Here is a 12,739-nt window from a genome sequence, read left to right on the forward strand (position 1 = left end):
CATCATGGCAAAAAGACATGAGTTGCTAATTGTGCTAGGTATACAGTTTACTGTTACGATTTGTGGTCTGAAGGCCCTTGTAGCACAAAGGACTGTCTGGATTCTGAGAGATGGAGAGAGTGGTATGATGTCATTATTACCATCGTATCAGCCCTCTGATGTTGAAGGCATAACCTGCTAATTATGCTTGCAGTATGGTTTAGTGCGGTATGACTTCATAAATATGTTGGTGGCTAGCGTAGTACGTTGGTAGGATCTTACAAATACACTTTGTGACTAGTGCAGTGCACTAAGAACTGCTGAATTGGATGTTATTTGCAATTTGGGGACATTCAACTACAGAATTAGTTGCCGTACTAGTGGGCATCGGCACAGTTATCAGATACTTACTCTTGGTGATTCTGAAGTGCGATCTTGCTATGGCCTGCTTTACCACATTAGGAGTCACCGTGCTCAGTCTCCATTTCAATAGCTTTCGCTGTTCCCAAGGTAGGATTTCCACTGAAATTGAGGGTTAAGAAATGGTTTCATTGTCGAAAATTATAATTACAAGCAGATTAGCAGGAATTTCAAAGCAACAAAATGTAAATGGTATTAAGACAGACATTTAAGAGGGGTTATTCTGCAACCATGCTACCATTAACCACCTTCCTGTCCGCAGTTCCTGCGCTAGCTCACGCCGTCGAGCCAGAATACCAGAAAGGTCACATGCACCCTAAAGTCCCACTTTATCATTATAGGCAATCATAAATAAATCTAATTGCTGCCCACCCCCACCTTACAGGTTTGTGCTGAATTCATGCCAGAATCGTCTAAATAACCAGTGCTCAGAATTCCAATACCTACATCCATATCCCCAGTAGAGTTACTGGCGGGAGGTGGCAACCAAGACAAGAGTGTGGCGCTATGACAGAAACCCCTGATCACCTCATCATCCCACAACTGTAAGCTGTTCTTTAGAGACCGAGCTTATTGGACAAATGCGATACTTATTGCAAGCAAATGGTTTACGTTTATTGAAAAATCAGACTTGCGTGCCAATCAGCTCACGTAAGTAACTGACGCAGAATGTGGGCAACACAAACTTTGCTGTGCTAAACAGAATGAATACTTCTACATCTGAATTGAATTTGTGGTTTCTATCCATGACAACATGGAGAAATTATCACAATTGACTACAGAAGGAAAGTGCTACCCTGTAAGGATCTCCTTGTAGCGTGCAGCGCTGTAGACTCATGTGTGTAACATGCTCCTAACATGCAGTGTTGGGGATGGACTATTGCAATGTTTGTTCGAAAAAATCTTGAAAGTTGCGAGCTATGTTGTAACTACTCACTGTGCATGGGTATAGACTTTGTTTTAGATTGTTTTCGCACAAAGAGTGAGAGCATTTATACAGTGTAGTGATAAGTGTGTTATATGCAGTGTGTATTAAGAAACAGAAAGAAGATATCCGCAACTAACAGGCTTATGGGGATGAAGGAAGGTGCATCATTACACGTTAGGAACACATCCTTGAAGGGTAACGTTTTTGGTTTGTAGCATGTGTTGTAGGTACATATGCTTAGCATAGGCTCCTGAAGCAGTAGGTTGCGTGCAGATGATGCAGATGCTTGAAATATGGTTCCCTAATACCACCTAACCTAGCATGAGTTGTGACGCAATAAAATATCAACACATTAGTGCACAGTAAAATTCAGGGGTGCTGACCAGGTGACTGCTTTATAAAATATCCAATTATGGGAGGTTTCCACAAAAAGACATAGTTGCTCCCTTCTTAAGCGTATGGTGACCCCTAAGTGGAGCAGGTAGAACCCTTTTTGCTTTAGGATAGCAGGTCTTAATACGTCTGACTATCCAGCTAGTTATCCCTGCTTTAGATACTGGCTGTCCTTTCTGCATTTTTGCAAAAGAGACAAATAACAGATTAATTTTTTTTTTCAAATGGTTTGGTTCTGTCTATGTGATACATAAGAGCTCTTAACAACCAGTGTCAAGTGCTGTATCTGCAACAGATTCTGGGAGCAGAAAGAAAATTGGGAGCACTATGGTTTGGTAAAAGTGAAAAGATGACACCACCTTAGCTGTCTGCGCATCCTTTTTGAGCTTTTCAAGCATCTCATCAAGCGGAGGCCTAAAAAGTTGCTCCCCATCAAAGAGGAGGCTAAGGAGATGCTGTTGATCCTCTGACTTGAACTCTGAGATGCAGATTTGTTCATGTGTTCTGAGCAACACACTTTTGTTGATGCATTGTCTGCGGCCGATGTTAACTTTAGATATCACTTTTCCCTCAGCCTTGATCTCCTCTTCACAATTCCTACACTGCTCTGGGAGATACTTATGTAGCTCCTGCATCTCCTCCCATTGTCTCCAGTCCTAGCAAGAAAGGATTCACCACAGAATTAGCTTCTCTCCAAATGAGCTGCAGCCCCAACAGCCAACCTTTTATCAGCTGCATCAATCTTTTGCATTTCCTTATCTGGAGGAGCGCCACCAGTGCCTTATGCAGAAGCACACTTAAGAGAGGAAGACTAGATAGTCGGGTGTAACCTATCCCCTAATATACAGAGGGTCATTAAGACTGTCTGAATTTGTGCCCTACCCTAGGAGTTACAGCTCTTGCTCTGGGGGGGCTCTTTAAAATTATCAGGGGCAGCCTTTAACATGCCCTTTAACCTGAGAGAAAACTGCCTGCTACATTTAGTCCTGGAGACCATTTCAAGAAGGAAATCGTCCTCTTCCTGCGTGATATGTAGTTTTCCTTGTAGAATGCAGTCACCCCCAACTACGTCACCCGGGGGTGAGGCTCGCACAGGGCAGTGTTACATGTTAGTATTCACTGGGGGAATCAACATCACAATAATCCCAGGGCTCATCTGAGATTCTGTCCCCTGAAAGTTCACCATACGGCCAGTAAGGACTACAGGAGCAGTCAGGTCTAAGTAAGAGACTGGGGCCCCATTGTGACTGGTGGAGGGAGCAGCAGTGGTGGTGGAGGCGTGCATGAAGGTGGACCTTGTCCTTATGTCTCTTTGGCAGCGGTTTTGGATAAGTCGGCCTGGAAGAGTGTTCCCCCTCAAAGGTGTGTCTCCTCTTACACAAAAGGGGGGACCAGCAGTGGTTGTAGGTGTCTCTTCCTTTTCTGATATTTTGCCGGTACCTGGAATAGGTGAACAGACATTTTTCCCTGGCAATCAGTTCTTGTACCTGGAGTCTTACAAGATCAGGTGCCTTAATGACTCCTTTGTAGGCTTTGATGGTTCGTCTTTCGCCTTTGGTGCAGAGGTGCATTTTGGCACAGATGAAGGTTTTGATATCAAGAGGATATTTGCAGTGATACCTGTATGTCAATGGGGCACTGATGTTCAACGGCTGTGGTGGGGCGGTCCGATACCTGTAGCTAGAGGCTTGTTCATTTCAGGTTTGTGCTGGTTCCGACCAGTGCCCTGAGGCTTGGGAGTGGTGCTCTACCTTAGTATGGGGTTTTTTGGGGTCCTGGCTTGGAGATATGGGCCTTAAGGGGCAACTGCATTCCAACAGCCCTTGAAGTGTGCTCTTGGTGCACATTATCTCGTGTGTCCAATGCTGTTGCTTCAGATACCTTTGAGTCTTCCTGGATATGAAGGCGAGGCACAACATGTGTCATCTGGGTTAGGGAACAGATGCAAATTACATATCTGGAAGTGATCTGTCCATGTCTGGCACCCATGCAGTATTCTCCAATGGAGATGTACTGAAGGTGATTTGCAGTCTGAAGGGGTGAGAGGGTCTAGACATCTTGGGACGTCAAGGACTATCTTCTGGGTTAATTTAACATTTATATCGCCAAGAAAATGATTACACCGGCGTCTAGTCACTACAGATGCTCAAGGATCAAAAAGGTTACCAAATGAGTCCAACGAAAAAACCAGCTCCAAACATGATGCCCTCGGAGATCACTCGGTGCACATCTGAACCTGATGACTGAAAAATAAATCTAATATGGTGCCTTTAAGCAATGCACAACAAGAGAAGTCATGCCAAATCTTGGGATTCAAGAGACTTGTTCAAACAAATACAACTTGCAGACATCCAAACCCAACACTAGATGGTATGAGTATGGCAAGAATTTACATCTACAGCAACACATGCTACAACCATACCTTTTATGGTATCCAGGTGATTATCTAATTTGCTTGGGGACAGCATTATTTCAAATTGTCAAACAATGGAAACCTGGACAGTAATCATGAGAATGGTCATGGGACATTTGTCCATGCAACAACCTGAATAGCGTTTAAGAATGCACACGATCCTCAGTACCTTCAGAGGATGATTTAGTTATCAGATATAAATTATTATTATAACTATAAATATCCACAAATGCTGAAGGTCATAGGAAAATGTCTCGTAGGTAAAAAAAAAATTGACATTTTCTCACTATAAACCCAACAAATGTACAGTTTTTTCATAAAATGGTATTAAAACATAAGTGGTTTAATAATGTTTTTGCTCAATAAATACACTATGCAAGTGTGGAGTTCTTTGACTGTTAGTAAAGATGCCCCAAGTTTTTGGAATTAATTTCTTAGATTGTAGGAAAACAAATGAAAATGTCACTTACCCAGTGTACATCTGTTCGTGGCATCAGTCGCTGAGATTCACATGGTATGCATGAGCTCGCCATCTGGTGTTGGGTCGGAGTGTTACAAGTTGTTTTTCTTCGAAGAAGTGTTTTCGAGTCACGGGACCGAGTGACTCCACCTTCTGTGCTCATTGCGCATGGGCGTCGACTCCATCTTCGATTGTTTTCCCCGCAGAGGGTGAGGTAGGAGTTGTACTATAGTAATAGTGCCCGCGCAATGAAAAATGTAAGTATGTACCTATTAAAGGATTAAGTAATATATATACAAATGTACAAAATTGAAGGTAACTTCTGAACTGCTACAGGCTTCCGGGGAGGTGGGTGGGTCCATGTGAATCTCAGCGACTGATGCCACGAACAGATGTACACTGGGTAAGTGACATTTTCAGTTCGATGGCATCTGTCGCTGTAGATACACATGGTATGCATAGACTAGTAAGCAGTTAGTTCCCCATAAGCGGTGGTTTAGCCTGTAGGAGTAGAAGTTGTCTGAAATAGAGTTCTTAATACAGCTTGACCTACTGTAGCTTGTTGTGCGGATAGCACATCTATACAGTAGTGTTTGGTGAATGTGTGAGGCGTAGACCAAGTGGCTGCCTTACAAATTTCTTGCATTGGGATGTTTCCTAAAAAGGCCATTGAAGCACCTTTTTTCCTTGTTGAATGTGCCCTGGGAGTAATGGGCAGTTGTCTTTTTGCTTTAAGGTAGCAGATTTGGATGCATTTAACTATCCATCTGGCTATACCTTGTTTTGATATTGGGTTACCTGCATGAGGTTTTTGGAATGCAATAAATAGCTGTTTAGTTTTTCTGATGTTCTTCGTTCTGTCAATGTAGTACATTAATGCTCTTTTGACATCTAATGTATGTAGTGCTCTTTCAGCCACAGAATCTGGCTGTGGGAAGAATACTGGTAGTTCTACCGTTTGATTTAGATGGAATGGAGAAATAACTTTTGGTAAAAATTTTGGATTAGGTCGTAGGACGACCTTATTTTTATGTATTTGTATAAAAGGTTCTTGTGTTGTGAACGCTTGAATTTCACTTACTCTTCTTAGAGATGTAATGGCGATGAGAAAGGCAACTTTCCAGGTGAGGAATTGTATTCCGCAAGAGTGCATGGGTTCGAAAGGTGGGCCCATGAGTCTTGTTAGAACCACGTTTAGGTTCCATGAAGGAACAGGTGGTGTTCTTGGTGGTATAATTCTTTTAAGCCCTTCTATGAATGCTTTGATAACTGGTATCCTATACAAGGAAGTTGAATATGTAGTTTGCAGGTATGCAGATATTGCTGCAAGGTGTATTTTAATAGAAGAGAAGGCTAGCTTTGCTTTTTGTAAATGGAGCAAGTAATTTACTATATGTTTTGGAGTTGCCTCTAGTGGTTGTATCTGATTATGATGGCAGTACCAAACAAATCTTTTCCACTTACTTGCGTAGCAGTGTCTAGTGGATGGCCTTCTGGCCTGCTTTATGACTTCCATACACTCTTGGCTAAGTTGTAAGTGTCCGAATTCTAGGATTTCAGGAGCCAGATTGCTAGATTCAGCGATGCTGGGTCCGGGTGTCTGATCTGTTGGTTGTGTTGCGTTAACAGATCTGGTTTGTTGGGCAGTTTGATGTGTGGTACTACAGACAGATCTAGCAGTGTTGTGTACCAGGGTTGTCTTGCCCACGTTGGTGCTATTAAAATGAGTTTGAGTTTGTTTTGACTCAATTTGTTTACTAGGTAAGGAAGGAGAGGGAGAGGAGGAAAAGCGTAAGCAAATATTCCTGACCAGTTCATCCATAGGGCATTGCCTTGGGATTGCTTGTGTGGGTATCTGGACGCGAAGTTTTGGCATTTTGCGTTCTCTTTTGTTGCAAATAAGTCTATTTGTGGTGTTCCCCAGAGTGTGAAGTAGGTGTTCAGAATTTGTGGGTGGATTTCCCATTCGTGGACTTGCTGGTGATCTCGAGAGAGATTGTCTGCCAGCTGATTCTGGATCCCCGGAATAAACTGTGCTATTAGACCAATTTGATGGTGGATTGCCCACTTCCATATTTTTTGAGCTAGCAAGCTTAACTGCGTTGAATGTGTTCCTCCTTGTTTGTTTAGATAATACATCGTTGTCATGTTGTCTGTTTTGACAAGGATGTATTTGTGGGTTATGATTGGTTGGAAAGCTTTTAGTGCTTGAAAAACTGCTAATAATTCTAGATGATTTATATGCAGTTTTGTTTGATGTATGTTCCATTGTCCTCTTATGTTGTGTTGATTGAGATGTGCTCCCCACCCTGTCATGGAAGCATCTGTTGTTATTACGTACTGTGGCACTGGGTCTTGGAAAGGCCGCCCTATGTTTAAATTTATACTGTTCCACCATAGAAGCGATAGGTAAGTTTGGCGGTCTAGCAACACCAGATCTAGAAGGTGACCCTGTGCTTGAGACCACTGTGAGGCTAGGCACTATTGTAAGGGCCTCATGTGCAGTCTTGCGTTTGGGACAATGGCTATGCATGAGGACATCATGCCTAGGAGCTGTAGTATTGTTCTTGCTTGTATTGTTTGGTTTGGAGACATGTGTTGAATGACCCTGTTGAAATTGTGGATCCTTTGTGGAGTTGGCGTTGCTACTCCCTTTGTCGTGTCTATTATGGCTCCTAGATATTGCTGTACTTTGCTTGGCAGAATGTTTGATTTTGCAAAGTTGACGGTGAACCCTAGATTGTAGAGGGTTTGTATGACTTGATTTGTGTGGTTTGAGCATTGTGTGAGCGAACTGGTTTTGATTAGCCAGTCGTCTAGATACGGGAACACATGTATTTGCTGCCTTCTGATGTGTGCAGCGACTACTGCTAGGCACTTTGTGAATACTCTTGGAGCGGTTGTTAAACCAAAAGGCAATACTTTGAATTGGTAATGTATTCCTTTGAATACAAACCTTAGATATTTCCTGTGTGATTGATGGATTGGTATATGGAAATATGCGTCCTTGAGGTCTAGGGTTGTCATGTAGTCGTGTTTTCTGATCAATGGTAACACTTCTTGTAGTGTGACCATGTGAAAGTGGTCTGATTTGATGAATGTGTTTACTACCCTGAGGTCTAGAATTGGTCTCAGTGTTTCGTCCTTTTTTGGTATCAAGAAGTACAGTGAATAAACTCCTGTGTTTATTTGTGTGCTTGGTACTAATTCTATTGCATTTTTTTGCAGTAGTGCTTGAACTTCTATCTCTAGAAGTTGTGAATGGTATTTTGATAAATTTTGTGATTTTGGTGGTATGTCTGGAGGGAATTGCATGAATTCTATGCAATAACCATGTTGGATAATTGCTAGGACCCATGTATCTGTAGTTATTTTGTCCCATGCTTCGTAATATTGATGTATCCTCCCCCCCACTGGTGTTGTGTGGGAGGGGTGAGTGACGTGTGAGTCACTGCTTGTTGGTAGTGGTTTTGGGGCTTTGAAATCTTCCTCTATTCCTAGGAAATTGCCCCCCTCTATACTGGCCCCGAAAACCTCCCCTGTACTGTCCCTGGTAGGTGGGCGGTGCGGACTGTGAGGTGCTAGCTTGTGTGGCCTGACCCCGAAACCCTCCTCTAAAAGGTGTTTTGCGGAAGGTGTTATAAGATCCTCTGCTCTGCGGGGAGTAGAGTGCGCCCATGGCCTTGGCAGTGTCAGTGTCCTTCTTGAGCTTTTCTATAGCTGTGTCGACCTCCGGACCGAACAGAAGTTTCTCGTTTACTGGCATGTTAAGCACTGCCTGCTGAATTTCTGGCTTGAATCCAGACGTTCTGAGCCATGCGTGCCTACGGATGGTAACCGACGTATTAATGGTTCTTGCGGCCGTGTCTGCTGCATCCATGGAGGAGCGTATTTGATTGTTGGAAATGTTTTGACCCTCCTCAACAACCTGTTTTGCTCTTTTTTGCAGATCTTTTGGGAGATGTTCAATGAGATGCTGCATCTCATCCCAGTGGGCTCTGTCGTATCGCGCTAGCAGCGCTTGTGAATTTGCGATGCGCCACTGGTTTGCTGCTTGGACAGCAACCCTCTTCCCGGCTGCATCGAACTTCCTACTTTCTTTATCTGGGGGAGGTGCATCCCCAGAAGTGTGTGAGTTTGCCCGTTTTCTGGCAGCCCCTACCACCACAGAGTCTGGTGGCAGCTGAGAGGTGATGAAGACAGGGTCCGTAGGAGGCGCCTTATACTTTTTGTCCACCCTAGGCGTCACTGCCCTACTTTTAACTGGCTCCTTGAAAATGTCCTTTGCATGGCGTAGCATGCCTGGGAGCATCGGCAGGCTTTGGTAGGAGCTGTGGGTTGAGGAGAGGGTGTTAAATAAAAAATCATCCTCTACTTGTTCCGAGTGTAGTTCCACATTATGGAATAGAGCTGCTCTAGCCACCACTTGCGAGTAGGCTGTGCTGTCTTCCGGTGGTGATGGCCTAGTTGGGTATGTGTCTGGGCTGTTATCAGACACTGGTGCGTCGTACAAGTCCCACGCATCCTGATCTTGGTCGTCGTGGCTCATGGCGGTGTGAGCTGGCGAATGTGACGGGGTGTAAGTTGGCGAAGCCGGAGTTACAGGTGGAGGCGAGGGAGGAGGTGTTACCTTTTGTGTTGTTTGTTGCTGAGGAGTAAACTGAAGCGTTCTCTTTCGTTTGACAGGTGGGAGGGTACTGATCTTCCCAGTCCCCTGCTGAATAAAGATACGCTTTTGCGTGTGATCCACGTCAGTGGATTGCAGTTCTTGTTCAAATCTATGTTTCTTCATTTGAGAAGACATAGAATGCTCTTCGGTATAGGAGCCAGAAACAGGGTCTGATGTCGCTTTTTTCGGCTCCGAAAGCCCTGTCGATTGTTTTTTCGGCTCCGAGGTAACCTTCCTCTTTTTCTGTGCCGAAAATTCTTGGCCTCTATGGTCTTCGGCGCCACTGTCTCGGCGTCGATCGGTGTCGACACCGAACTCTCGGTGTCGATGCTTCTGTTTAGCACTCTCTCGGTCCCGAGGAGGCTGCGTGCCGGTGTCTCGACCGAAGTCGGACGATCTCGACACTGAATGGGCCTTTTTCGGTGCCGATTGTTGGTCACCGAGAATTTGGGTGGAGCCATGGCCGGTTGGCAGTGGCGTCCCCTGGGCCTTTTTTCCTTTTTTAAGGTTTGATCTCGACGTCTTACTCACAGTTCTTGTAGAGTGTAGCTCGTCGGAGTCTGAATCCTGGATGGAAAAGGATTCCTCCTGTTCCTCTTCTGTCTCGAACTGTGGACGCTCTTTTGGCGTGGACGACATCTGGAGTCTTCTCGCTCGACGGTCGCGCAGAGTTTTTCGGGACCGGAACGCCCGACAGGCCTCACAGGATTCTTCGCTGTGCTCGGGTGACAGGCACAGATTACAGACCGAGTGTAGGTCCGTATAAGGATATTTGTTGTGGCATTCGGGGCAGAATCGAAACGGGGTCCGATCCATCGGCGTTGTCCTCCACGCGGTCGGGCCGACTAGGCCCCGACGGGGTGCCGAAATCTACCCCGAAGGGCACCGAGGCGCTTCGATGTTGAACGCGTCGTCGTATGTGTCTATCTCTAACCGGATCGCAACGATACCGTCGAAAATCTTCCGTCTTCAGCTAACTTTCCGTTCCGAAACTCGGAGCGACAGGAACACGTCCGAACCCGATGGCGGAAAGAAAACAATCGAAGATGGAGTCGACGCCCATGCGCAATGAGCACAGAAGGTGGAGTCACTCGGTCCCGTGACTCGAAAACACTTCTTCGAAGAAAAACAACTTGTAACACTCCGACCCAACACCAGATGGCGAGCTCATGCATACCATGTGTATCTACAGCGACAGATGCCATCGAACTATGTATTACATTAATATAAATGACATGGATTATTTGGTGCTATTAATTTGTAGTCTATATTTTTAAACAAGCAACAAGACAACAAAGCTTTACAAGGTACATCCATTTTAAAAACAACAGTGTAGTTATAGAATTAACAGATCAATTCTGGACCATTCTCCTCCCATCTGTATAGGGTTTAGAGTAAAGTGCGTTATTGCTTTGTTGCATTGGGCACACAATACATTTACATTTACTGTTGGATTCACTCAAAGGGTCTGGGTTTAACTGAGGAAACAAGACGATGGACTAATGCTTGAACTGAAGGAATATTTAAAGGTATATGGTACAATAGTAAACCTCTTATTCCCCACTTCTACAATGAGTCTACTATGTATAAAATGACTCAAAGACCGGTGGAGGCAGCATAGAGGTTAAACTGCTCTGAAACTTAAAACAAGAACAATCCACCATCACCCACCACCTAACAATAGAAGGTCTATTGTTGTGACCTTACACAGGACTGTAAACACAGCCAGCACTCTGGTATAGAGGCCTAGAGGCCGCTGGTGGAAACTTCCTTGGGCCTCTGCAGTAAGCCAGTGACTTACCAGTCTCATTCCGGGTACCAAAGTACAGCGTTGGAGTGACATTAGGGAACATACTTTGAAGGAAGGCTGGCTTGCAGATCTTTTCCTGCACTTCAGGTGGCTCCTCCATACATTTTCTGGAAATACATAAAATTGTGAAACACGTGTGAAGGCAATGGATCAAAGGGAGAATGACTTGTAAACCTCCCTTGAAGCAGGTTGTGTGCTTTGCAAAAGTCAGTCACTGACTAATGATCCATCAGTTCATAAAATACAACCCACCTTTCCTCGGGCAACCATTTTCGCTAAATATTCACACTATGCTGGCATTACTGGACGTTACATTGCTGGTCTTGCCAAAAAACAATAAAAATAACAATAGGGTTCTTCTTCAAAGAGAATGAAAATGGAAACTTGAGAGCTGCTACGAGGATGTTAGAGGTGGCCGATTTGGGACAGAGACGTAAAATATAGGCATTACACCTATTGCATTACTGACCTGGAGATGAGCAACATGGATGCAGAGGAAGGTATGCCTGCGACCGAAGAATCCGACTCATCTAAATAGGGAGAAAGGTGCCATGAGATCAAATGCAAGAACAGTTAAAAAAATAAAAATAAAAAATAGTAGCACCATCACTTAATGATAATAACATCCATTCAATGAGTTCATACAGCATATCAAAGGACCCAGACAGCAGGTAGTTTGAGTAATATGTGCCGACTGAGTGGAAATGCTATTACAGTGGCTGTGGTACAGTTGTTAGAACCAGGTATATATGGATTCAAGACTCCTACACGGTTCTCACAAAACCAATGGATTTCATTAAGACCGAATAGGGATTAACTCTTAAGCATGTGAACTTTGCAACCAGTTTGAAGACACTTTTTTGTGGTTATGCAACTTTGCAGGCACACTATGACATGTAGTAGCAATGGGTGATCACAGTCAAAAGCAATTTAACAGAAACTCTTCCACCATTGGAATAATTCTGCATCAGCAGAAATACACAGCCGAGCAACAATAAGAGTAGCAAACTGCTAGGATCAGGCTGAAGGAGCAAGTCTTTGTAATGCATTTATAGCAGAACTGTTAAATGTTCAGTCCCGCGATTTCATTTCACAAAACATTTAAGTGGATTCAAATGCCTTAACTGAAGCAAACGAAAACAAACTTTCAAATGCATTAGAAATAGATCATAAAAGGTGTTGTCCGCTGTCACATGGAGTCATTTAGCAGCATGCCTTCCATATGTATTTATGTATGCAAAGTATGTGTCTAGCAAAAACCTAGCTAGACAGCAACAGTGTGTTGAACATGAGATGGTGCCCTGAACATGAGAGGGCGCCCTGAGATAAGATTTGGAATTAATTTAAAACAGAAACATTGTTTGGGAGTGTGCGTCACTTGGTATGTGCAAATGTTGTGATTTCGGAAGATGAGTGTCTTCAGATATTTGATATCTTGCAGGAATGTTGGGGCAGTTTGTGTTATCTTGAATGTTGGTGCAGGATCCATGAACGGATAGATATAGCCTAAGTTAGTCGCCATGCAGAGTATTGCACTTCTATCCCTTACGTGCTGCTCCTTTACACTAATGGACGTAGTCTTCCTGATCTGGAGGAGGGATGTTATGCATATTACATATTTTCTCTTCTGGGCATCTCCCTTCTTACATACATGTGCTAGTCAATCA

General features: G+C 44.0%; 1 protein-coding gene across 2 annotated transcripts in view; it reads right to left on the minus strand.

Annotated features, from left to right (window-relative positions):
- The window catches only part of TTLL4 (tubulin tyrosine ligase like 4), a 322,322-nt gene that overhangs the window by 195,327 nt on the left and 114,256 nt on the right, over positions 1-12,739 (minus strand). For both annotated transcript variants that reach the window (XM_069227141.1, XM_069227142.1), the window contains exons 5-7: positions 11,542-11,602; positions 11,064-11,179; positions 391-501 (exon numbers count right to left, since the gene is read on the minus strand). In XM_069227141.1, the coding sequence (XP_069083242.1) occupies positions 391-501; positions 11,064-11,179; positions 11,542-11,602 (288 nt within the window). The remainder of the gene's footprint in view (positions 1-390; positions 502-11,063; positions 11,180-11,541; positions 11,603-12,739) is intronic.

This window comes from Pleurodeles waltl, chromosome 3_2 (assembly GCF_031143425.1).
Source record: "Pleurodeles waltl isolate 20211129_DDA chromosome 3_2, aPleWal1.hap1.20221129, whole genome shotgun sequence".
In the NCBI taxonomy this organism is placed as follows: Eukaryota; Metazoa; Chordata; class Amphibia; order Caudata; family Salamandridae; genus Pleurodeles; species Pleurodeles waltl.